Here is a 23,997-nt window from a genome sequence, read left to right on the forward strand (position 1 = left end):
TCATCGCGCCTGGCGAGGCGCTCGCCACCCCCGGAGCACGAATTTTTTTTTTTTTCTTTTTTATCATGCAACGACGTTTCGTATGAATGCGAAAATTCCTTCTCCCCGCGGCGGTCGCCCCTCCCCCCCTGCTCGCCTCCCCGCGATATCTTTATTGCCCGTTTTCATTCCACGCAATCTCGCCCGGTAATTTATCCGCTCGCTTTCTCGCTCGCCCGAGTTTCACAGCTGCGGTGCGGATCTCGTGGATCTTCCACCGGTTCTCGTGTCCTCCTCCTCCTCTTCACCCCACCCACTTCCCCCTCTTTTTGTTTTTTGAATCGATATCCACTGTCGCGAAAGAATCCACTCGAATCCGCGTTCCTTTGGAAATTTTCAAAGCAGAGAGAGGAGGTTTCTTTGTTCAAAGGGGAATTTTATCCAGTTACAATTTCGATTTAAATGTTCGTAATACTTGATTTAATCGAGATATTTAAAAATTAGAAAGCGTACTTACTTAAACCTTCGGAATTTATCAATCAATTTGAAACATTGCGGAGTTTCGAGGCAAGGCATCGTTTATTGCTAATCGCATATTTCGATCAATCGTAAGCCGATCTCTCTCGATTACTCGCGTTCCTCTCTCTGTCTTTAAAGGAACGGTACCTGCGTGTGCTCGCAACAAAGAGGAATCCCTCTTGTGGAACAACAAGTTCCAAGTAACTGGATCGGAGAGGTTACTTGGATTCTCTTACGCGGTAACGATCTTTCTCCGCGGTCGCGATTCAAACTTTGCGTAAACGCTTGCGAAACACCAGGAGGAAACGGAGGAAAAGGGATAGAGGCAGAGTGAGAGGAAGCAAGATACAATTGGAAGAAGAAGGAGAAAGAGAGAGAGAGAGAGAGAGAGAGTTTGTACTTGGGCTTATATCCGCGTACAAATTGCCTTTCGCTTAAGAGCTAATTAAGAGGCAGTCGTATCCCCGTTGGGGGAAGGTTTCCATTGGAAAATGTATCCTCTAAACTGGCGAACGTATATCCTATGACCTCCCCTGGACTCTCGAGAACTCGAGCAGAAGAGACCCTTCCTTTTCGTGCACCTATATACAGAGAGACCGAGGTAATCGTTACGACGTATCCGTAGACAGATAAGAGCATCGACTGCTCTTCCGTCTCGATTTCCAACTCTCTCTCTCTCTCTCTCTCTCTCTCTCTCTCTCTCTCTCTCTCTCTCTCTCTCTCTCTCTCTTCCATCCGTATTTCGCCCCTTCCCCTCAGACCGGGTCCATCCAGGTTCCAGGAAGCGTAGAATCCTCTTGGATTCCCCGGAGCCGACTTATCCGCGTATACTCCTAAAGTGGCGGGTGATCCTCGATGAACCGTGACTGGTCAGGATTTCTAGCGATTCTGGGGTAAGGGGAGGGTAAGGCGGAGGATCATCGAGGACCGTGTTACGTTCGAATTTAAAAGTTACGAGCGGACCTGGCGTGTTTAAGGGATGGCGAACGATTCTCTTCGATGGAGAATTCCATAGAGAGTTTTTCCATTTTTATTCTCGATGATTCCTTTTTTTTTGGATTATAAGTGATAAAGGTTTCGATCTAATGATTTAACACGCAAGATAGTAGAATCATCGAGGGGGGTATTATGTTTGAAGTTGTTGTTTGATCGAAGAAGATCGAGAGAGAGAGAATAGAAGCAGATCTTATTAAAATTGGAATCAATTGTCCGATAAAATGATTTCACGATCGAAGAAAATAAGATTCGAAATGGTATAACAGGCAAACAAAGGGAGGTTGGTGAACTGTGAGAAACTCTCAGCTGATCTGATAAGTAGATGCACCAGGGGAGGCGATTTAAGGATGGCACACTTGATTACGTGTGAACAGCGTGACGTTGGAATAAAATTCTTATAATCAAAATTCGATATCTTCTTCTTAAAATTTACAAGAAACGGTCTCGAAATTTTTATCTCACGCAACAAGTTTCTCGATTCCGTTTTCCAGAAAAGAATACCCCTCCCTCCTTCCTTCGTTCAATTATCCCTTCGAAATCGAAACTCCAAAAAGTCCCGCCCCTCCTCGAAAAAAACCAAAACGAGCTTACCATCTTAGAAACAGATGTGTACAATATTTCCCGGTTGTCTCACGGTTTACCGACGCAATTAAAATTCGCCTCGCAAGCTCAAGCACGTTCATTGCCACGCCATTAATCCCTCCCCTCCCCCCCGAACATCCGACTAAAACCAACACGCCTCGCCCCCCTCCCCCCCTAATTCTCCACCTCTAAATACCCTCCTCCTAAATATTCGCCTCGCGTATGTATATAATACCGCGTTTAAAGGAGCAACCTGGAATCTTCTACAAACCTCGGGATCGAGCTAGGGAGAAAGGAACGGTATGGAAAAGCGAGGTCGGAAATCGTAAAGTGCTCGACACCTCGGCCCTCCTGGACAAATAAGACGGCGAGTGGAAGAAGACGAAGCGGCGACGACAACCGGCGGCGACGAGTGGGAACCGACTTGTGACTCTCTCTCTCTCTCTCTCTCTCTCTCTCTCTCTCTCTCTCTCTCTATGTATAACACAGAGAGACGACTCCATACTACGCGGCAATTCAACTACTCGACACCGTCGAGCCCTCGCCTCTTCCATTCAGCCCAAGAGGACGTGGACGACGAGGGGGGTGAGGAAGAGGGGGAGGGTAGAACGTGTCACATTGGATGGAGGCAGGAGGCCGGGACAGGGACAGCTAAATAATAATTCTCACTTAACTAACTCGGTTAACTAGCTTCGCCGCGGCTAATAATAAAGGCGTCGTCGTGAGCGCGACGAGAGCGAGAGGGAGAGGATCGTTTTCGAGAGAGGGTGCCACGACGTCGTCGAGCTCCGGACGGCGGGAAGGGAAGGGAGAGGGAAGAAGACCGTGGACCGCGCCGAGGTCTGAAGTCAATTTGTCGGAGAATGCGTTGGGAACACGTGCGTCGCGAGATTCTCTTTCGTTTCTGAGCGTAAACGCACGGAAACACGCGTGTTGAAAAACTTTGGGAATTCTCCTCTTCGAGGAGAAGGGAGGACGAATCAGCCCCGCCGACGAATTTCGACTGTCCTAGACCGGCAGTCTGCCGCGCAGGAGACGCCCTAGGGATTTCCGGAAGGACACCGCATTCGTGCTGCACACATTCCTTTTGAGAAAAAGTCAAAACTCATTCGCGACACGGAAAATTGGAAAGAGAACGAAGAATTAACTCCACATGTATATACATTCCTTTATCTACTTGCACAATGACAATTAATCTTCCTAAGATTTCTCTTCGCAAGTAAAGAAATCAAACTGAACGGAACGAAACATTGGAACACATTATCCAGAAGGAACCACGACGGCCAAGAACTAAGATCTAAGATCTATTTTTTATCGTCGATGCACACAGCCTGTATTGTACGGATGAGGTGTGTGCCCTGCCCCCTCTCTCTCTCCTATCCCCCTATTCGATCCCGGATGGTCCAGAGGGGGGCGTCGGTAGATCCGGGTCGACCTTTCGGTCTTTCGGGGTGGTCCGCAGCCCGCCACTACGTAGGTATCCACTTATAAACACGACCCTACTTACTCTTTCCGTAGTCTCTGGCCTCGTAGGACTCGCGTCAGGGCGGTAAAAGGGTAGATAGATACACGGCACGGTATTAGTAGGTATTAGGTGTTGGCCTGGGAAAGGCTGCACGTGCTTGCGAGGAATCCCATCCCCTCCTGCGAGTTCGGATAATTCTTTAAGTGCTTCCTTTCACCCTTCACGCCGCCTCCGATCTCGCCACTCTTACCCCGGGGGGGCCGATCCTCGGCTCACCACCCCCCCTCGACACCAACACCCTCCCCTCCTCCCTCATCTCAGACCGACACGCTCGCGGTGCCAAGGCTCCGGCTACGGATCTCTCTTTCCGGTCTACGTGTATATACGTATACGTATATGTATATGTATATGTATATATATAACGGTCGACCCTTTTTTCCATCCTTTTCTCCGTTTCGTTGCTGGATCCTAGGTCGCGAGGATCCTTGCTCCTCCGCAGACGGCTTTTAGCAATTTTATCGTGTGCGCGATTCTCCGATTCGGCTTTCACCGCCTCTTTGGACACCTTAACGGAGGAGGAGGAGGAGGAGGAGGAGGCCCTTTAATCTTCTTAACGCGAAGTTAAGCGTTCGGAGGAGGCTGGATGCGTCGACTTTAATGCATTCGATGATAATCGGATAGGGCGCCGAATGCTGTTGTGGATTAATTATCAGGAGAGAGCGTGGCTGCGCTTGAAATTGAGCCCAACAGTCGAGAGTTGGAAGATTATGATTGAAAAAAAAGAAAAAAGAATTGGAAAATCATATGCTATTCTATGAGTGATTTTTAATCTTCTCTTCCTTTCTTTTATTTATTTTTTTTTTCTTCAAACGAGAGAATCTCGAAAGGAAGTTTTTTCTTAATCGGCGCGATTCAATTATATAACGTAAATGAAGATACACGAGAGATAGAGCATTGAAAATTTGCAGCGGTATTCATAACAGGTATGGTTTCCACTTGAAATCTCGCCGGCAACTACCCGGCCGATTTACGTATTCCCATTCCGGGGCGGTGGTGCGTCGCGCGATGGCGGCATAAATAGAGCGTTACTTTCGCAATTTGAAACGGCAGCCTCCATAATTAGAATAATATTGCCGCACGCGAGACTCGTAATTTCCGTAACGCGGCGCAGTCGAGCGGCGGAGTACTCGGTAAATGACATAATTATCGCTGAATGAGCGCGCGTATCGCGCCGGTCCCCGTCTCTCTCTCTCTCTCTCTCTCTCTCTCTCTCTCTCTCTGAAATTACTTCGTAACACCTAGTTTTCACCGCGCGGATCCTTCCACTCCGCGTCCCTTCCACGCCGGGCAAAATAATCCGTATCCGTGCAAGCGTTCCATTCGTTGTCTCCGACCTCCGACAAGGACGTCCTTCCTCGCAGGATCACCCTCCTCCTCCTCCTCCTCTAAAAGAGTAGATGGTCTCGCGCGGAAAAGTGAACGAACCGTTCTCAACCAAGCCGTTCTCCTCCGAACATCTGGATGAAATTAACTCGACCGGTTCTTCCGCAGACAGACTGTCTGCCGCGTCTTCCTCTCCTCGCCTCCTGCGATATTTTTTTTCTCTCTCTCTCCCTCTAACCGAGGAAACACTCTTTCCCTCCGATCAGTCGAGGATTCGTCGTGCAAAATTGTCATACGAAAGAATCTTTATTATTTCCCTCCTCCTCCTCCCTTGAACGATCGTTCGAAACGATCGACGAGAACAAAATGCGCGCGAGAAACGAAAAAGCTGATTCGAAAAACAGGGGAGATGGAGGGGGTGGAGAAATTGATAAAATTTATTTCCATCCATGGAGAAAAGGAGAGAGAAATAAAAAGAACTGTCTTCGGTTCGGTCGGCCGATCAAAGACAATCGAGCGTGGAAAAACACGCGAGGGGGGAAGGGGGGGGGCGGACAATGGGTCGGCGCGGTCGGATAAAAAGCGGCGAGCTGCGCTGAAATGAAAAGCATTGAATTCGTCGCGGACGGATTTATAGGTAATTATTTTTCTCGAACGTGTCCGCCGTCCCCCCTTTTATCGAGAGAGGCGTAGGTGGTGGAGAAGGGGGGAGGAGGGTTTGCCGCGTCTCTCGTCAAGCGAGTATCTCTCTGGCGAACGAGAGCCACCGCTGGGCGTGGAAACTAAAGCCTGATCATGTCGCGGATGTACATTTTCTACGGGGATCGTATTCAGCCGAGGAACGGCGAGAGGGTGAGGCCGGAGGTGGTTGCAGCCAAAAGGGAGGTGCGAGGGTGTATATAACCGGCGACAATTGCCGGTTACTGCGATTCGCGCGAATCGCACAAGGACTTAGCTAGCTCGTGTATACATATATATGTATATATGTATATATATATATATATACGAATACTACACCGTGAATCCTCGCCATGAGGCCGAGTGGAACAGGCGGATCGAGGAGGAGGAGGAGGAAGTGGAGGAGGATGAGGAATCGTTGAGGAAGATAGCGGAGGCAAGAATGGGACAGATGGAGGGGCGAGAGAAAGAGGGATGGCGAACGGCGGTGAGGGCGAGGGGTTGTATAGATACATCCCTGCGGCGGTGGTTTGTAATATTATGATAACCCTCCCTGGCTGCCTGGCTGCCTCACCCCTACCCTCGTTTCCCTCCTACGCGGCCCAGGCTGCGCGGCCACCCTCTTTCAGCGGCCATGTTGCCGGGAAATATGATTATTGTTATTATTTGCACCCTCCTTCGACCGCATCCTCCTGACTCCTCACCTCCTCTGGTGGCAATCCTCTCATCCTACCGCTCTTCCCTCTCCCTCCCTGTCTTCCCTGTCTTTCTTTCACCATCTCGTTTCACCGTCACCCGCCTCCGATGCTCTTGTTGCCATCCTCCCTTCCCCATATCTTTCCTTCGTCTCTCTGATCTCTATCTGATTTCCTCCTTCCGTCCCTCTCCCTCCTCCCCCTGCTACTCATCCCCCTTCGATCAAACTTGATTCTCTTCTCTCCGAGGCTTGCTCGCCTCTACAGATCCTACAATGACGATTCTTCGCTCTCCGATGAATTAAGAGGAAACAGAACAGAAATAAGTCAAAAGAAAAGGGGGGGAAAAAAAAAGAAGGAATCAACGATGATTCTTTCTTTTCCATCGCCTTCCATTCTATTCCCGTGTCTCTTTGTTCTTCCATCCTTTTCGCGTCTGTGGCCGTTCGGCAGTTCGCGAAACTTTACGATGCAAAATGCCATCCCCGTGTGTCGCGCTTCTTTCCATCGCTCCTTCTTCTACTTTTTTTTTTTCTTTTTTTCTCGTTCTATACCGCTTGCGTTTCTTTTTTATTTTTTTTTTCTTCCCAGAGTATTTTGCTCTTCCTCGTCTCCTTCTTTTTATTTTTATCTAACGCTTCTCCCCGTCTTTGTCGTTTACCCTCGTACACCTCTTTTTCCTTCTCGACGCGCAGTTCATCCGCAACTCCTCCCTGCGGAAACGTTTCATCGACCGAGACCATCGTCCTCCTACCACCTTTCCTTGTTTTTTTCGCAGCTTTCCTCCGGGCTTTTCTTTTTTTTTCCCCCCCTCCTCTTTCTTTTTTCCACCATCCCCGAAACTTTCCTCGCGTGACTAATATTGAGAAGTATCTCTCTCTCCGCCCCGTGTTTGAGGAGCGGGACGGTTATCTCGAATCTGAAGACTGATAACCGGAAACTTTAAAAAAAAAGAAGAAGAAGAAAAGAAGGGAGATCTTTTTAAACGTAATATTCGTGTTTCAACGCTCGAACGCTGTCTCCAAACTTTCTCGAATAATAATCGTGCAAAAGGAGGGGAGGGAAAAAAAAAAAAAGAAAATAAGACGAGATATTCCTCGAAGAAATCTCGAGATACAAGCTTAAATATCCTCTTCTCAACTCTCTTCTGGAAAAGGGATCGCGAGAATCGCGTAGACGTGCAGACCATTTCCCGCAAATTCGACTAATCGTGTTATTCGTCGATTCCTCTCTCGGTATATACGTTGTAGAACGCCGACGGTAGAAGCGTTAAATGTAACGAGAATCGTTGGTGTGACGTAAGAAAGGAAGAAATAAACGAACAGCCATCGGGTCGGAAGAGAGCACCACGGGATGGGTGGTTAGAAAGAAACGAAGGAACGAACGAACGAATAAACGAACGGGGGCGGATGGAAAAAGGAAAAAGAAGAGAAAAAGAAGAAGAAAAAGAAAACGAAAAAAAGCAAAAAGAAGAAAAGAAAGGAAAGAGAAAAGGAAGAAGGGAAACGAGGAAGGTGGTGGTCTCGGTCTCGTACCAGTCGCGAGAGTCGTGGTAATAAATGGGCAACACGAGCGCTTATAAGGGGTAGGTAATCTAAAGCTTTCGAGGCGGTAGCGGGGAGGGAAGGTGGAGAGAAAGCGAGGAGGAAGATGGGGGAGGATGGGGGAGGGTGGATGGAGGCGAACCTGTGTGCAGGGATGAGAGGAAGAACCGGCTGGAGGAGGAGACCACGGAGGAAGGGGGATAAGGGTGGTTACGGTGAGGGTGTGAGATAAGGTATAAGGTGGGTAAGATGGCGGACAATTTGCCGCTCGACTACTCTTGCCCGCACCCTTCCCTCCACGCGATTCCTCCCCTCCCCCTCCCCTGCCCATGTACCGGGTAATAGATGTTCCTCCTTCGCAACCAACAGAGAAACGTTGAACGCGCGCGCAAGCACCGGTTTCCACCCTCCTCAACCCCTTACCTCCTCATTCCCTTTCTCCCTCTATCTCTCTTTCTTTTCCCATCCGAGTCTACGTCTCCTCTTTCTCCGCACGGAAAGACCCTTCTCGCGGCTTTTCCGTCCCTTTCTCGACGCGTGTGGAACCGCGCATGAACGTATATATATATATATATTTCTACGTATGTATGTACGTATGTACGTATAAGCGACGAGATGAGAGGAGAATCACGCGTGCACGCGAGCAGCGGAGACACGTACATGGCGGAAAGTTGCGGCCGCGTTCGCATATACACCGACTGGCTCCGCGGTATTCACGTTCGTGGTACGTAGGTATTTTAAACGCTCTCCACACCGTCACCTGCCGCCGCCGCCACTGCTCGCTCCACCCTTCGCGCCTCCACCTCTCCCCGCCCCTCCCTGACAGTCTACCCGCCAGACCGCACCAGCATGCTCTCTCTTAGCATTCCATCCGCCATCTTCTCACTTAATAAAATAATTACCCCAGGCCAATTAAGCGTTCCCCCACCCCTTTCAACCCTTCGTCCCCACCGACCCCTTCGTCCCGAGGCCATCCTCGTCTCACCAACGCCTAACCCCTCTGTTCCTTTGCCAGGAGGGAGAAGGAGGAGGAGGAGGAGGAGGAAGAGTACAAGGCAGCGCGTACAACTCGCGCGTTCTTGCTCCTTTGAGCGAAGAGGCTTTCTTCTTGGGAGAGAGGCAGCTATTCCGCACGGTCGTTACACGACCGTTTACTCGGTATTATTATTTCAAAATGCCCGCCAAACGGGCTACGATTAAACCTGGCGAGAATTATTCAAACGCGATTACGCGTGCCTCGATGTATTATGATTTATATCACGTGATCTCGATCATAGTTGGAGTTTCTCACGCGAGAATGATATTTTTTGGGGGAAAGGGGGGAAATGTTGTCAGTTTTTTTTTTTTAAAGAGGTTACGATCGGTTGTTATGTATGTATGTACATATATGTATGTATATGTGTATGTATATGGAGAAGGGGGGCCCGCGAGGGCGCGCTCGCGCTGTTCCCGCGTATTTTATACGCGTATCGTTATTTAACGGCTCACCACTCGCACTTTTTCCCGTGTACGGGAGAGATTTAACGTGCACCGGCGATAATGCATTTTATATTTATGCACCGGTGAAAATTTAGCATGAAACGGCGATGCATTGCTCGTCAGCACGGAAAATCATTTATTGATTTCCAATAACGGTGTTTTATCTTTCGTATAAATATAATGGCCTCGGTAACGTACCTGATGAATCCGGCACGCCCTATTTTTCATCGTTGTAGACGAGTCTTGCTCCTGCTTTCCATTTTCGATCGTTGACTAATTGCGTTGTCCTTGACAGGAAGCATCGAAGATCGTATTTCTTAACGTATGAGACGTTCCTCCGATTTTTAGATCTCACTCAACGTTCTAATTCACGCTTTCGTAACACTAGTGATATGAATCCACGCTGAAGCAAATTTGTTAACATGAATTAACGCGAAATTCAAAATTTATTCGACGTAGAACAGTATCGCACTAACTAGTCAAATAGGAAACTAACGAATTAGAATTCGTTTGAAACATCGGTGGCGACATCTATTGACAACTGCTCGATTTAAACTCGGTCTTAAGACGCGACGATGGCGCTGTAATCAATTCGTATCAAGATGTCTACCATGTCGTTGATAAATCGCGTTTTCGGTAAATACGTTGCAGAAATTTGTCATAAAACTGCTTCGGTATCGTATCAAGTGCAGCCAAGGAGAAACCAGTGGAATCTAGTGAAAACTCCAAAACCTGGAATCAAAGGAAAGAGTTACAGAAGAATTGTACATTTCAAAAATGAATACACAATTGAACCTTTGAAGGTTACGAATTTAGGAGGCAGAGATCCTGTTACAGGTGCGCACTTTTACTTAAATTTTTTACTTTTTACATCCATGAGATATAATAAATTGACATTGATGGATTTGACGAGGTTAAATTAATTTTCAAAGTATATTTCATTTTTCGTTTGATAATAAAATCGTCGGTTGATAAAATAGTTTTCTATTCTGGCGAGAAACGTAACACGAATGAATTAACGTTAAATTATTCGTCCATTATATTATTTATTTTTCAAAACAGGAAGACTAGTGGCCAAAGGAATCGGTGGAGGTATTAAACACAAATATCATTGGATTAGATGGATGAGAGATGGACCCACCGATATCACTGAACCTCCAAAGGAAGACAAAGTTTTGGCAATAATAAAAGATGGTTGCAGAACGTCGAACGTGGCTTTGATCGGAAGTGGCAATCACATGCAATACATCCTCGCTACTAAAAATATGAAAATTGGAGATATAATTCGTACTCATAAAGGTGTCCCACCGAATCCGGTCAGAGCTTACGAGGGAGATTCTTATCCGCTTGGTGCATTGGCCAAAGGCACAATCGTCAATTGCGTGGAAAAGTATCCAGGTCTGGGTGGTTCCCTTATTCATTCCGCCGGAACGTACGGTACAATATTAAGAAAGGACGGATCTGATCGCGTAATTGTTAAAATGCCAAGCAAGAGGGAATTCAGCTTGCACGAAACTTGTATGGCAACGGTCGGTAGATTGTCGAACATCGAGCATGATTCGATACCGATTGGTAGCGCGCAGAAAAATAGAGAGCTCGGAAATCGACCGAGAAGCGGTTTGTGGAAGAGGAAGACAAGTCAATACGGTCGAAAAATTAAATCCACGCCTCCATTACGTATGATCGGGCCAAATATGATTGGTTTAAAAGAGGAAAAGCTCGAATTAAATTTATCGGGTTATAATATTGTTAAAAATTAAATTCAATAAATATCGTTGTACCGTTTCACTTTATTGTCTTCGTTACTTGACCTTGCTAGCTTTTCTTTCTTTTCTATATAGTTGCAACACGTAATTGTAATATATACCAGAGAATAAAACTGGATTTGTTTACATCTGTATCTCGATCCCGATTAGAATCGTGATTGAATCTTTAACCGTGATTCCGTCTCTATAGAAATATTACAATTATAATTCCTTCCGCTTTCTCTCGCGATTTTTTTCAATCGCGCGCACGCTTCCTTTGGCAGTATTTCGATATTCGTTCAAAGACCTTTATTGTAATACACTGTTTGAAGATTCGGATACTTGGAGAGTATTTGTTCCCGTACTTCTGGTTCCAGATCGTCTACCGACATGGCTACTCGTTGCTCGAACAGCGCGCAACAAAGAGGTGTGGCAAACGTCAAGCAAATTCCGCAAATTAAAACTTGTATAGGCACGACAGCCCATTTCGCCTCTTGCAACAATTTTCGTCGTTCTATCACGTTCATTATGATTGGCGCCATTGCTGAAAATACGTAAAATATCGATCATTTCAACGTTACAAATAGATAAAAATCCCACCAACGTATTTTAAAAAAACTTACTCATGCTCGGCACGGCCATAAGGACACGGGACAGAGTGACAGCGGCAATCGCCCTTCTAGCGGCACGTTTACTGTTTCCAATCTTTACTCCTTTCTCCGTCTGTAATTCAATACCGTTTTGGAGCTCCAACATCCTCATGAACGGAATATTTACGCAGTTGGCTGCGGCCACCGCTGCGAACGGCACCAATCGGCACACCATAGGTGGTGCATTCCGGAATAGTCGATTCAGGCTGAGGGCTGTTATTACAGCTCCTCCAGTTGCAATACCGTAACTCTGCAGGATCGTTTGTGTGGGAATCGGACTCGACCCGCTACGGTTCGTGTAATTGACGATAGCGTTGAACGACTGGTTCACCCATTGCCAGAACATGACATGCGTTGTTGTTCTAGAGTATCAAAAAAATCGAGCATGTTAACACGAGAATAAAAGAAAAGCGTTAAAAGGAAAAAAATTATTCAAAAATTCGTGTCGTTTTTTTCCTTTCACGAATGCAAATCGAATATACCGCAACACGATAAATTTGAATTAAATTTTTTTCGCATATTGATGTTCACTCATGTTTATGTATCTCCCCGTTGTAACACATTTTGAATCGAACAAACAAATATATATAAATCGATACGATTCGATAGTAAGGTGAAAGGTCCGACAAATGTTTATCAATTCAATGCCACGATTTATATATATATATATAAACCGATATAAACCGTCCGTCCCAATTTTCTTCTTACTCGCCAACATTAACGTAAAAACTCGTTCACGCACTTGTAGAACGTTAACATACAGCCGGTGATCATCATGTTCATCGGTACTTGGGCGCTCATCCGTCCTATCAGGAACATTTTCTCTCCCGTGTCGGGATGGAAAGCGCTGTCGTACAAGTATTTGCATCTCCACAACTCGTCCTCCGTGATTTTCAACTCGGCCAGACTGTCCCCTTTCCTGAGGGAATAATATACAAAATCACATTCCACACCTAACGAAGCCAAACGTATTAAATCGTAGATGTTAATTACCTGTATTTGGTGACCACGTCTCGTGCATGCTCCAGCTGTTTCCCGGTGGCAAACAGATTCAAAGGGTTCGTTACGGCGAGGAAGTGAAGCGCCCTACCCTTGTACGTGCTCTGATCCCAATACGGTTTCTCGATGTCGATTCTCTCCTTCGACATTTTGCCAACTCCTTCTGCTCCTGCCACTCGTTCCTTCTCCTATCGGTTGCTCTCTCTTGCTCTCTCTCTCTCTCGCACACCTGCTCCGTTTCCTCTCCACGTTACACGCACTCCCACCACGCGACAGGTTTCTTTGCCTCTTGTTCGCTAAGACGACGAGAGGACGATTTCATACGAATCCTCGAGAGAGGACGCTCACACGCCTAAGACGCATAGCGTCTCGCGACTGAATCGAACCGTTGCATAACGCGATATCGTCGCCCCCATCGCCACCGTGTTCGACCTTTCGATCCCGATACTTCTCTCTCTCTGTTCTCCTCTCGGCTTCTCACCCCTTCGATGCCGTTATCGATAACGCATGCACGCCTGCGTGACCACCACCTTGCCACCGACGCTTCAGTTTACCTCCTCCGCCAACAGATGGTGATACTTTTATCGATGGTCAGTTTGCAGTTTGGGATTTTATTTTATTTTTTTTTTTTTTTGGAACGTTGAAGTTTTATTTTATTAAGATAGTTAAAAATTTTTTTTAACTATGGTTAACAGCGATCATTGTATATGTAATTAAGTCAATTGTTTTTTTTTTCGTTAAGGTGGTGATAGTTTAGTTTTCTAAATTTGAAATTTTATTTTTTTTCTAGTTTGGAAAGTTTGTTGGAAGGGAGAAGGTTATTCGTTGTATTTATTGAGAGGGTTGAAGGAGGATTAAAGGAGAAAAATTCTCTTTAGGGGTAGAGATTGATACTTTAAATTGTACTGTTTCTTCAACCCTCCAACAGATGGAGTAACGCGTCATTTCTATAAAAATTCTACGCTTCAAGTTTCGAGCAAGCGCTTGAAATTTATCTCGAAATATTGTGTATGTTTCTTTGTTTTCTTGTTTAAATCCCCGCTCGCATTACATTTCGTGACACGGTAATATGATAAACGTTGGACGCAGTCATGATGAAATGTTATGTTACTAACCTTTAAATCGAAAGATCTATCAAATTTTATCGCTTATTGTCTTATTTGATTTTTGTACGGTAACGTAAATGGCCACGTTACAAATGAAAATCGACAATCAACAGTAAATTGAAATCAATTATTCGATAAACTTTGTGTACGCCCAGTCTTCGATGTATGTATGTCCTTTTTTTGACAGTATCTTGTCCCTTTTCTTGATAATTAAAAAAATGAACGAAGACGCGGCCTTCTTAGGGAACGAATTAAAAATTCGTCATTACTCTCGGTTTTAATAATAAACGTTGATTTATCGATCGATCAAATTGCGACACGGGGATCAATCCATCGGGGAAACTTTCTACAAACGTTAGATCCAGTTCGAGGCAATAAAGTTGAAGTTTTAATATAATTATTTATCGACTGGAAAAAGGAAAAAAAAATTCTTCCAACGCCAAATGCCCCGATTTTTCATCGCCCCATTTAACTTTTCTTCTATTTCTATTCTCTCGTTACCATCTTACTTTATTTTTTTTAATTCACGGATGATTTATCGATTCGTAAAAATTCGTGTCATTTCGCTCGCTCGTGCGACGACACGACAATATTTCATATTTCTTTATCCGCTTTAACAACGTGGATATAAATGGCGAAGAAACGGTCGAACGTTAATAACTGAGATTGATAACCGAAAGGGGAAGGGGAGCACGCGCCAGCACGTGTTCTTTTCCAGGCCAGAGAAGTGTCTTATCGTACGTTTCAATTGCATCGTCCTGTTCCACACCGTTTCAATTTTCACGCAGCATATTTTTCGCCGCATTTTTCCTTCGACGAATCGAGGTCGTTTCACAGTGTGTACACGTTTATCACTGCTCGGAATTTGTAATTAAACGTTTTAATCTTTTTGATCGTGTCAAAACGCGCCGGCTTCAAGGCTTGCCGATCATCGGCCAGTTCATCACACGTTGCCCCACTTGTTCATCGCACGTATCGTGCGACTGAAATCGAAAACGAAAGGCAAGAGAACGTACGCGGAAACTGTAATTTGCATCATTACATGCGCCGATTATGCGCTCATCCCCACCACTATTGTCTAAACATAATTGTTAATTCTACCGGTAAAAAACCTTTGAGCGGTTGGATCGATGAGGTATTAAATAGGGTATTTATAAATATAAATTATAATCTCTTAGCGCGCTCTTATTATACCAGCTTTCCTTTCGAGTTTTTGTTAAAACGAGATAAATATATTAAACGTTTACTGCATTTGAATATTTAACATTTCTCTTAATAATCTCTCAAATTTTTGTTCGCAACAAATTTGATTCGAAATGCTTATAACTCGAGTTTTCAGAAGACGAAAAATCACCAAACCAGTTAGTTGCGTCAATCGTCTTATCGAATATCCTGCTCTGGATATAATATATAATAAGCCTCTTTTTTAATTTCTCATCACAAAGTGAAATTATAATAGATTTTCGATCGAAAACCATGATAATTGTTCGATTCAAAAGTTCGATCATTTTATCACGCCTCTAAAAATGTAACCACGAATCGAATAATTATTTTCTCTCGCCTCTTTTTTTCAATATAATAAATCGGATCCATATTTTTTTTTTTTCTTACAAGGGGACAAGTTTAATTATAATAGATTTTCGATCGAAAACCATGATAATTGAAAAATGTTATATTCAAAAGTTCGATCATTTTATCACGCCTCTAAAAATGTAACCACGAATCGAATAATTATTTTCTCTCGCCTCTTTTTTTCAATATAATAAATCGGATCCATATATTTTTTTTTTTTTTTCTTACAAGGGAACAAGTTTAATTATAATAGATTTTCGATCGAAAACCATGATAATTGACAAAAATGTTATATTCAAAAGTTCGATCATTTTATCACGCCTTTAAAAATTCTAAAATGTAACCACGAATCGAATAATTATTCCGTTTCTACTTTTTCGCCTCTTTTTTTCAATAATAAATCGGATCCATATTTTTTTTTTCTTGCAGGGGACAAGTTTTTTACGACGCGGTATTCAGGCCGTGAAATTTTCACGCGTTCACACGTTGTCCCCAACGTGTATCAACGGACGATCAATTTTACGAGTATTTACGAGCATTTCTTTCCTCGCGAGCTTAACTCTTCCGATTCGTAAACAGGCATAATGATTCGCTGAACTCGTTTCGAGTTGAGAATAAAAAAAAATGGACGAAACGATCCTTCCGCAAGTTCAATAATTATCGGCGATCGATACTTTCACCGGGGCGGAATTAACGGGGCGATCATTGGCATACGAGATCTACTCGGGGCGCAACTATTGGCGCGGAAATGGAGGCCAATTGGAAGCAGCGAACGTAAGACGAGCCGTAAATGATGACGAGCCTTCTCCTTTCCTCGACAATTTCTAACTCGATAGCTCGAAACAATGAAATTATTCGCAAATTATGCGAGGCAGGACTACTACTACTACTATTATTATTATTATTATTTTTTATTATCCCAATTCGAAACGTCTTGATTTGAAACGTTTCCGTGAAATGTGGCGCAGTCTCGTTTGACGTCAATTTTTTTTCTTTTCTTTTTTTCCTTTAGGAAATCGTGTCGTATTATTTCTTTTGGAAAGAAGAAGAAGAAGAAAAAAGTATCCACGGCTGTGGCTTCCTTAATAAACACTTAATATCCGTTGCGGTTTATTTGGCTACGAGAAGAAAAAGAATTTGTCAAATTTTGTTTATTCGTCTCGTCCTCTGTTGTTGAAAATTTTTATCCATGATATAATTCTTCGAGTAATTGTCTACTTATCATCTTGCTTATGTTGGTAATATTATCTCGTAGTATTATTTAACATGGTATCGTTTAACATGTCATGAACGTGTATATATATCTGTAACTTATCCAAGTCGTTATTATAAAACCAACCAATTGAAACGGAATAAACTTTTTGGTCGTACAAGTATGGCGAGAGATTGAACGTGATTATTAACCTCATTACGATTATGTAAATTCTATCTTCTATTCTGCGTTCTATTTTTATCGGAAATTTTATCTGTTTACGTTTGATTGATCGTATAAAAGAAGAAGAAGAAAATCTTATAAAATTTACTATTAATTAATCTATCCCGTAATATCTGTTAATTAACGCAACGAATTGAACGAATACCTGCAACGAATCGATAAACGAATCTCATTCACAATTTTCTCTTCTTGTTAACCCAACAGAAATCGTCGTCCCCGCTGAAGAGAATGAAATATTTATTCTTTTTCTTGCAGGAATTATGTACAAGCGGTGGTCAAACTGGAATTATCGTCATATCCTGTGGACAATTACACAAAAGTGGGTCAATAAAAAAAAAAACATAATTTGTAAAGCAGGTTACATAGCTAGAGACGCGGAGCGTCCAAGGATTCTGCCTTCCAGACATCGGACGAGGCCTGGATTTTTATATCTAAAGTCAAAGCTGCTCGTTCTCCTTCCTTCCACTTTTTCTTCGATTTATCGATGAATTCTATAAACCTGTTATTTATTAATTCTTCGTACCAATTTTTGTTTACATCCGGGTCGCTTGATTCCATCGAACGTTTTTCTTTAAAACAACATTTTTTTCTGAAAAAAAAAAAAGAAATATGTACATGTATTTATATATTCATTCAATTATATTATTTGCAATGTTTAAAGATTTTTATTGATTAAAAAGAGACATGAAATATTACTATTAACATTGTTTAATTAAAGATTAACGACATTGGAGCAGCTCAAGATTTTATTCGTAACAAGCAAAAATAGAGGATACGTACGAGAAATCCGGATAAAAATCGAAATACTTCTTTTGATAGCGTAATCGACGGCTAGAAAAAGAGAGAAGCAGGATTAAATAACGATATTATTCTTAGAGACCGTAAGAAAGTGTTTAAGAGTGATGTGTTTAAGATATGCGTGGAAACAAAATATGATAGTTCCAGTTAAAGTGTTACCGAACAATTAGAATTGAAATAAAATTAAAGATAAAATTCGTCAATCGAGTTTCTTCTCAGCCTCGAATTTATAATTACCTTATCGAAGTTAATCTTCATCGTTCTTTGACTTTCTTCTTTTATTAATATCAGAGGATTTTCAGACAGAATTAAATTGATCGACCAAGAAATAAATTTATCCTTGCCATCGACGAAGTTTGAATCACGTTAAGGGAAGAGGTGTAGAAATTTTCTCCTGGAAAAGTAAAAGGTTTGGTGTTGGAGTAAAGGACGAGTAAAAAGAAAAATATTACACGTAATTATATCGAATATTTTTCGAGGATAACAAGATTTGATCGACGAGCATTAAACTAGTTTTTACCAGTTTCTTTCTTCTTTTTCTTCTTCTTCTTCTTCTTTTTTTCACAGAATCTTGTAAAATTTCTCGTTTGCACGGTTTGTTTGAAATCGTAAAAATATTCGAGTTCTCTAAAGATGTTACGGGTCATTAAGAAATCTGTGTCACTGATTACGACCAGTTAGATAAGCAAAAGTAAAGATCCAGAGGTAACGAGAAAGCTTGCAAAAAAACATCTTCCTGCTCTCCTTGCGAACAATCGTGATAATTTCTCTTCTTTCCTTCCTCGAATCGGCAAATTTGAATCTTTTTACTTTCCGACCTCAAGATTTTACCGTCTCATTAGAGACTTTTATTACGATTTTTCGAATTTTTAAGGCATAATTTTTCTCTTCCTCTCCTCTTCCAGTTGTACTTGTAATTGTTTTCTTCGAATTGTTGAATATAAATTTTTTTCAATTTTCATAAATTTTCAAATCTTGGAGTATGTCCTTTCTTCTTCTTTTTTTTTTCATTATAAAGTGTATCGATCCTTTTATCCCTCTTGTATGGAAAATAAATGATACGTTATTTCCTTCGAATCGTTAAAGAAACATTTTCTAAATTCTTAATTAATTTTAATACCTTGAAATTATCAACGCCATATTTTAATTAATTTAATTACGCATATCTTATTGCCTAATTATTTTAACTCGATCGAAAGTAGTTTAAAAAAAACGATTACAGAAAGAGGCTAATTTTCTTAGACATCTTAAACAAGCTCTGCTTATCTCGATACAATCCTACGGAAATTTCAAACGAAATATCGATACATTATTTCAAACTTAACAACAAACTACGATTAAAAAAAAAAATAATCAAAATTCTCCCATCAAATTTAACTTCGAGCAATAATAATACCAACGATTTCTTCCCCGATCAAACAAAACGATTCAACGATTCGTGAGGCGATCCTCATAAGGTTTCTTATCCAATTCACAGCCGGTTCCAACGAGATCGTTCGCCTTTTCAACAAACTGCAGTGCGTGTGCAGAATCAAGCTCCAGTCTCTTGCTTGAAGATTATCTAAGCCGTGTATCTAACCGGTACCCCCACCGACCTAAATGCACCAGATATAAATGGTCAAGACACCATTCTAAGATGTCAGATAGTGAGTGGACTTAATCTCTCGATCATCCTGCGATCATCCGAGAGAGGCGGTGCTCGATGCTCGTCGTCTCGATCCATCGATCGAAGGAACAAACATTATTCCTCGGGAATAATCGGATCGTAATCATGGAAAGGGAAACCCGTGGGGAATATTGGTGCACGGAATAGAAATAGGATTATATAATAAATCGCGATTCAGTGTTCTTCAAGGATTTCCTCGATCATGAAGTCGCGTGGCTCGAATTCGTTCCATGGAATTGGTTACGCTTGGTTACTGGTGACCATCTTTTGTCTCTCGTCGACCACGTCTCACACTTTTAATTATTCGAGCAACAACTCGACGTACGTCGAGAAATGCCGAGCCGATTGCGCGTCCCACAAGGATCTTATAAGTTGCGGCAAGTTCAGGGTCGTTAGATGGTTGAACGACATCGCGAGGGAGAAGGTAGGATTCGTCCAAGTTTTCTTCTTTTGCTTTAATTTTATTGTAGAATACTCGAACTCGGAATATATTTCCAAATTTTTGAGTTCAATTCAAAATATTAAGAGAGAATCTTTGATAATCGCGAAACTTCATGCACTAGTTCTGAACAAAAATTGTTATTCGAAAATAAGCCGCAAAAAAACGAAGCAATCTTTTCCACAAGATATATATGACAGCAGTTTGATTGAAGTATCCATTATTCGCTACAAGAAAAACTGTTCAGGTGAGAGTATCGACACACAATCCTCTCTGTCACCTCTTCGAGACTTTTACTTTTTAATATCACAGCGATCGAATCCACACGCGATTTTTCATTTCTCATTCCCTTTTCAGATATCTGTTATACAAATCAAAATTTTAATTATTAATATTAAAGATACGAAAAAAAAAACAAAATTTTTTTAAGAAATCCAATTATTATATAACAGAGCCAATATCCGATTATTTTGTTGATTTTCCTTTCTTTTCAATGATGATAATAATAATTGATCGACGATTCGAAAACCTCGTTTCCAGGAATTCAAGTACGGCGCGATCCGCATCGTGAGGATCCCGTTCCTGTCGCAGCAACCGGTTATCCCGAAATTGCCCGAGTCCCGTGCGTTCAAGAGCGGCATAATGGAGGCCTTGAACTTCGTCAGGGACACGGCCGAGGATCTCATTACGAAACGAGCTTTCGTTTACACGATCGACAACACGGCCTCCGCGAGAAGTTTCGGGACCATGCCTATGATCTTGGACGAGGATCAACTCGCTCGGATGGAGAGCAGAGGCATATCCGACGGTAATTTTTACATAAATTCACTCCTCCTTAATCCTTCGTTCCAACGAGCAGAAATACTTTAAACAGATCAGAATAATCGATTATGAAATTAATAATAATAATAATAATAAATTCGATCTTTTTTTTAACAAATTTCCATAATAATTAACAGCTGCTTGGCGAGGGATCAAGCAGAAGAAGGCTCTCATCCTCCCGCTCTTGATCCTCTTCAAACTGATGAAGCTGAAGCTTTGGATCGTGCCGATCTTCCTCGCCGTCCACTTCATCAAAAAGATTCTGGTGATCGCCTCGATCCTCGTCCCGATACTGTTCACGCGTCTCAAGATATGCAAAGTGTCGCAGCCCCATCATCAAGGCTACCCTCATCACCTGTGGACCACAGCGGCCGAAGCGCCGATCGATTATCCGTCAGGTAAACGGAAGCGGGACCCGCTTCGCCACCGGTTTCGTGTCACGGTTCGTTGTCATTTCGGAACGTGCACGATTTTAAGACCGACATTGACCGTGACGATTGGTCGGAATATATAAATAATGTAATCGTGCGATGACACAATGCGAAGCACAGTTATATAACGCGGAATTGATGGGCGAGGAGCGATATTTTCCAATGATATTTCGATCGCAGTGATTCCACGTTATTGTAATTGCACGTATTTTCTCTGGAGAAAAAAGAAAAAATGAAGAAGAGATTAGTCGAGTGTAACCCGTTTTCTAGGCTGAGATCGATATAATCTGCCCTCCTTACGTAAAATAATAATAATATAATTATCGAGAGAAGGGATTCATCCTCTAGAATTGTATTATTAATGAATTTTACAATCCTGCTAATTGTTGCAATATTTCCATTCATCACAGTTTCGAGTTCGTCTCTAATATTCGAAATTTTTTCGGTCCACAGGAGAGGAAATCTGGCCGTCCCACAGAAACGACTACCAACAAGCTCCCCCCTATCTAGCCTACCGCAACCCGTACGGATGAGGCAGGGAGAGGAAAGCAAAAGATCAAGAAGGATCATGCAACGCGCTCGTGCCAAATCTCGCTTGGACAAACAAATCCTTTCCTTCCTCTTCTTCCTCAACACTTTCTTAACGATAATAGGATGCGTCGTATTTAGCGGCGATTATCGATCGCTTTCCACCCGGCGAGAAATGACTTTCACACGTTGCCGAGTACCGTTACCGATATTTGTAACGAGGCGCACGTAATCGAGGATCAAAGTGGATTTTTCTTTTCCTTTTTTTTTTTTCCACGAATTCGTGTATACGCGAGTCAGTCGAATTTCTCGAATTGATTAGGTGTACCGTAAATCCAAAGGAATTCGCCACGGACCTCGCGTGACGCCCACTTCCGGGATATAATGTAACGAGACTGTGTACGAGTCTTGGAAGAACGCACGCGGAAGGGGAGGACACGATGGATTTGGAAAGAAACAATTTTCTTGATGAAATTGAAGGGAAAAATTCGTTGAAATTGTCCCATTGTTAGATTTATCATGAAACGAATTAGTTGTAATTAATTCCCAATATATATATATATTTTTGTAAAATAAAATTGGACAAGATTATCTCCAAATACTTATACTTCATGTACAATTCAAAAGTGATACCTGATTACTGTAACCAACGATTACAATCTCCACTGGATTTCGAATTGTTTTTTTCCAATCCTCCCCAAATTTCTTCCCCAAATACTTATATTCATGTACAATTCAAAAGTGATACGATACCTGAAAAACTCCTAATTTCTCGAATAAAGAGAGCCAACCAACAATCTCCATTGGATTTCGAATCGTTTTTTCCAATCCTCCCCAAATTTCCTCCCCAAATACTTATATTCATGTACAATTCAAAAGTGATACGATATCTGAAAAACTTCTAATTTCTCAAATAAAGAGAACCAACGATTACAATCTCCATTGGATTTCGAATCGTTCTTTTCCAATCCTCCCCAAATTTCCTCCCCAAATACTTATATTCATGTACAATTCAAAAGTATACGATACTTGAAAAACTCCTAATTTCTCGAATAAAGAGAGCCAACTAACGATTGCAATTTCCACTGGATTTCGAATCGTTTTTTCCAATCCTCCCCAAATTTCCTCCCCAAATACTTATATTCATGTACAATTAAAAAATGATATCCGAAAAATTCCTAATTTCTCGAATAAAGAGAGCCAACCAACAATCTCCACTGGATTTCGAATCGTTTTTTTTTTCCAATCCTCCCCAAATTTTCCAAACGCATACGCGAGCCTTTTCAGCGAGGCGCGAACGATGGCGGTCAAGGTCGATTCGTTGGTTGGAAACTCGTGGAAAGGCGCGGCGCACCAACTGACCCACTGACAGATTTGGACGCGGTGCGTGGCTCCCCGTGACGCGCGCTTCCGCACGCTGACCCGACGCGCGCGATCGCGGGGGGGGCACGACCGTTACAGGGCCGGCCGGTTATAGGCGCTCGTGGATGGATGCGGCGCCGATCGTTCCACGCGATAATACACCGTCCGTCGCCGTTTTAATGACAATGATTGCAGCCGATCGGGTGGAACGGTCGCCGCGAGACGGCGACCGACACGCAGCTTGCGTCCGACCGTTACGCTCGAGCCGGGGTATTAACATAACGGCGCTCGTTCCAAGGGTTTCTCGAGCTCGAGAACTCGAGTCCAGGGGGTTGCGAAGTTTTCTCGCGAGAGAAAAGAAAGATGTAACACGGGTTGGGTATGAAAGGTTTAAGATTCTTGAGGATTTTTCTCGATTGAACGTGTCTTGCGGGTGATTTGAGGAATTATTAAAGAGAGGAGGATAGATTGCTTTGCATGATAGCTTAAGCAACACGTTTCATCTTTTCAAAAATCGATGAATTATTCATCGATCAACGAATTCCGTTGCTGGCTATCTCAACAGAGATCTAGCAGGATTGTAAAGTGTTTCATTAATAATACAATTCTAGAGGAGGAATGAAATTCATCCTTATTATCCCGCAATATCGTATGTAATTTCGAATTACAGATTCAGAGAATCGAGTCACGTCGGCCGAGTATATCGTTTCGTAACACCATCATCATCGATTCCGTTGAAAACGTCTTTGTCTTTCTTAAATCCGATAAAATTATTCCAAACACGACCCAATTTCCAAAGCAAATAAATTTCTTTAACCCGCGATCGAGAAAGTAACCACAACATCCGAAATCTTCCTCGAGATCCTCGCTATATCCAAATGATATATACTTTTGATTTGAATTTAAAAATTTGAAACAAATCTTACTTGAAATCGAACCATGTGAAAAGGTAATTTTACGGAAGAAACGAGAACAAATCTTCCACGAATCGAAATCGAAGGGTGAGATCGCGGATTGAAATTCTTATCGCGCGCCCGATCCAATTTCCCTTGGCACACACGCGCGTACACGAATCAAGGAATGGGCTTGAAGAAAACTGTGTGTCCATTCGGGACACACAGTGA

General features: G+C 42.7%; 3 protein-coding genes across 3 annotated transcripts; 2 read left to right on the forward strand and 1 right to left on the reverse strand.

Moving 5' to 3' along the window:
* Positions 1–9,900: 9,900 nt before the first annotated feature.
* Positions 9,901–11,108, forward strand: LOC552641 (39S ribosomal protein L2, mitochondrial). The gene is made up of 2 exons (XM_006560985.3): positions 9,901–10,157; positions 10,383–11,108. Exons 1-2 carry the CDS (start codon positions 9,923–9,925, stop codon positions 11,078–11,080), a joined length of 933 nt encoding a protein of 310 aa, XP_006561048.2. The 5' UTR covers positions 9,901–9,922; the 3' UTR covers positions 11,081–11,108.
* LOC408539 (sideroflexin-3) lies at positions 11,091–13,171 on the reverse strand. Its single transcript, XM_392085.7, has 4 exons — positions 12,709–13,171; positions 12,458–12,634; positions 11,689–12,077; positions 11,091–11,609 (listed from the first exon to the last, which is right to left on the reverse strand). Exons 1-4 carry the CDS (start codon positions 12,861–12,863, stop codon positions 11,365–11,367), a joined length of 966 nt encoding a protein of 321 aa, XP_392085.2. The 5' UTR covers positions 12,864–13,171; the 3' UTR covers positions 11,091–11,364.
* A 5,610-nt stretch (positions 13,172–18,781) lies between these two features.
* LOC102655457 lies at positions 18,782–22,826 on the forward strand. The gene is made up of 4 exons (XM_006560987.3): positions 18,782–19,715; positions 20,271–20,538; positions 20,690–20,950; positions 21,437–22,826. Exons 1-4 carry the CDS (start codon positions 19,494–19,496, stop codon positions 21,514–21,516), a joined length of 831 nt encoding a protein of 276 aa, XP_006561050.1. The 5' UTR covers positions 18,782–19,493; the 3' UTR covers positions 21,517–22,826.
* The last annotated feature ends 1,171 nt before the right edge of the window (positions 22,827–23,997 follow it).

The sequence above is a fragment of the Apis mellifera genome, linkage group LG15, assembly GCF_003254395.2.
Source record: "Apis mellifera strain DH4 linkage group LG15, Amel_HAv3.1, whole genome shotgun sequence".
Lineage (NCBI taxonomy): Eukaryota > Metazoa > Arthropoda > Insecta > Hymenoptera > Apidae > Apis > Apis mellifera.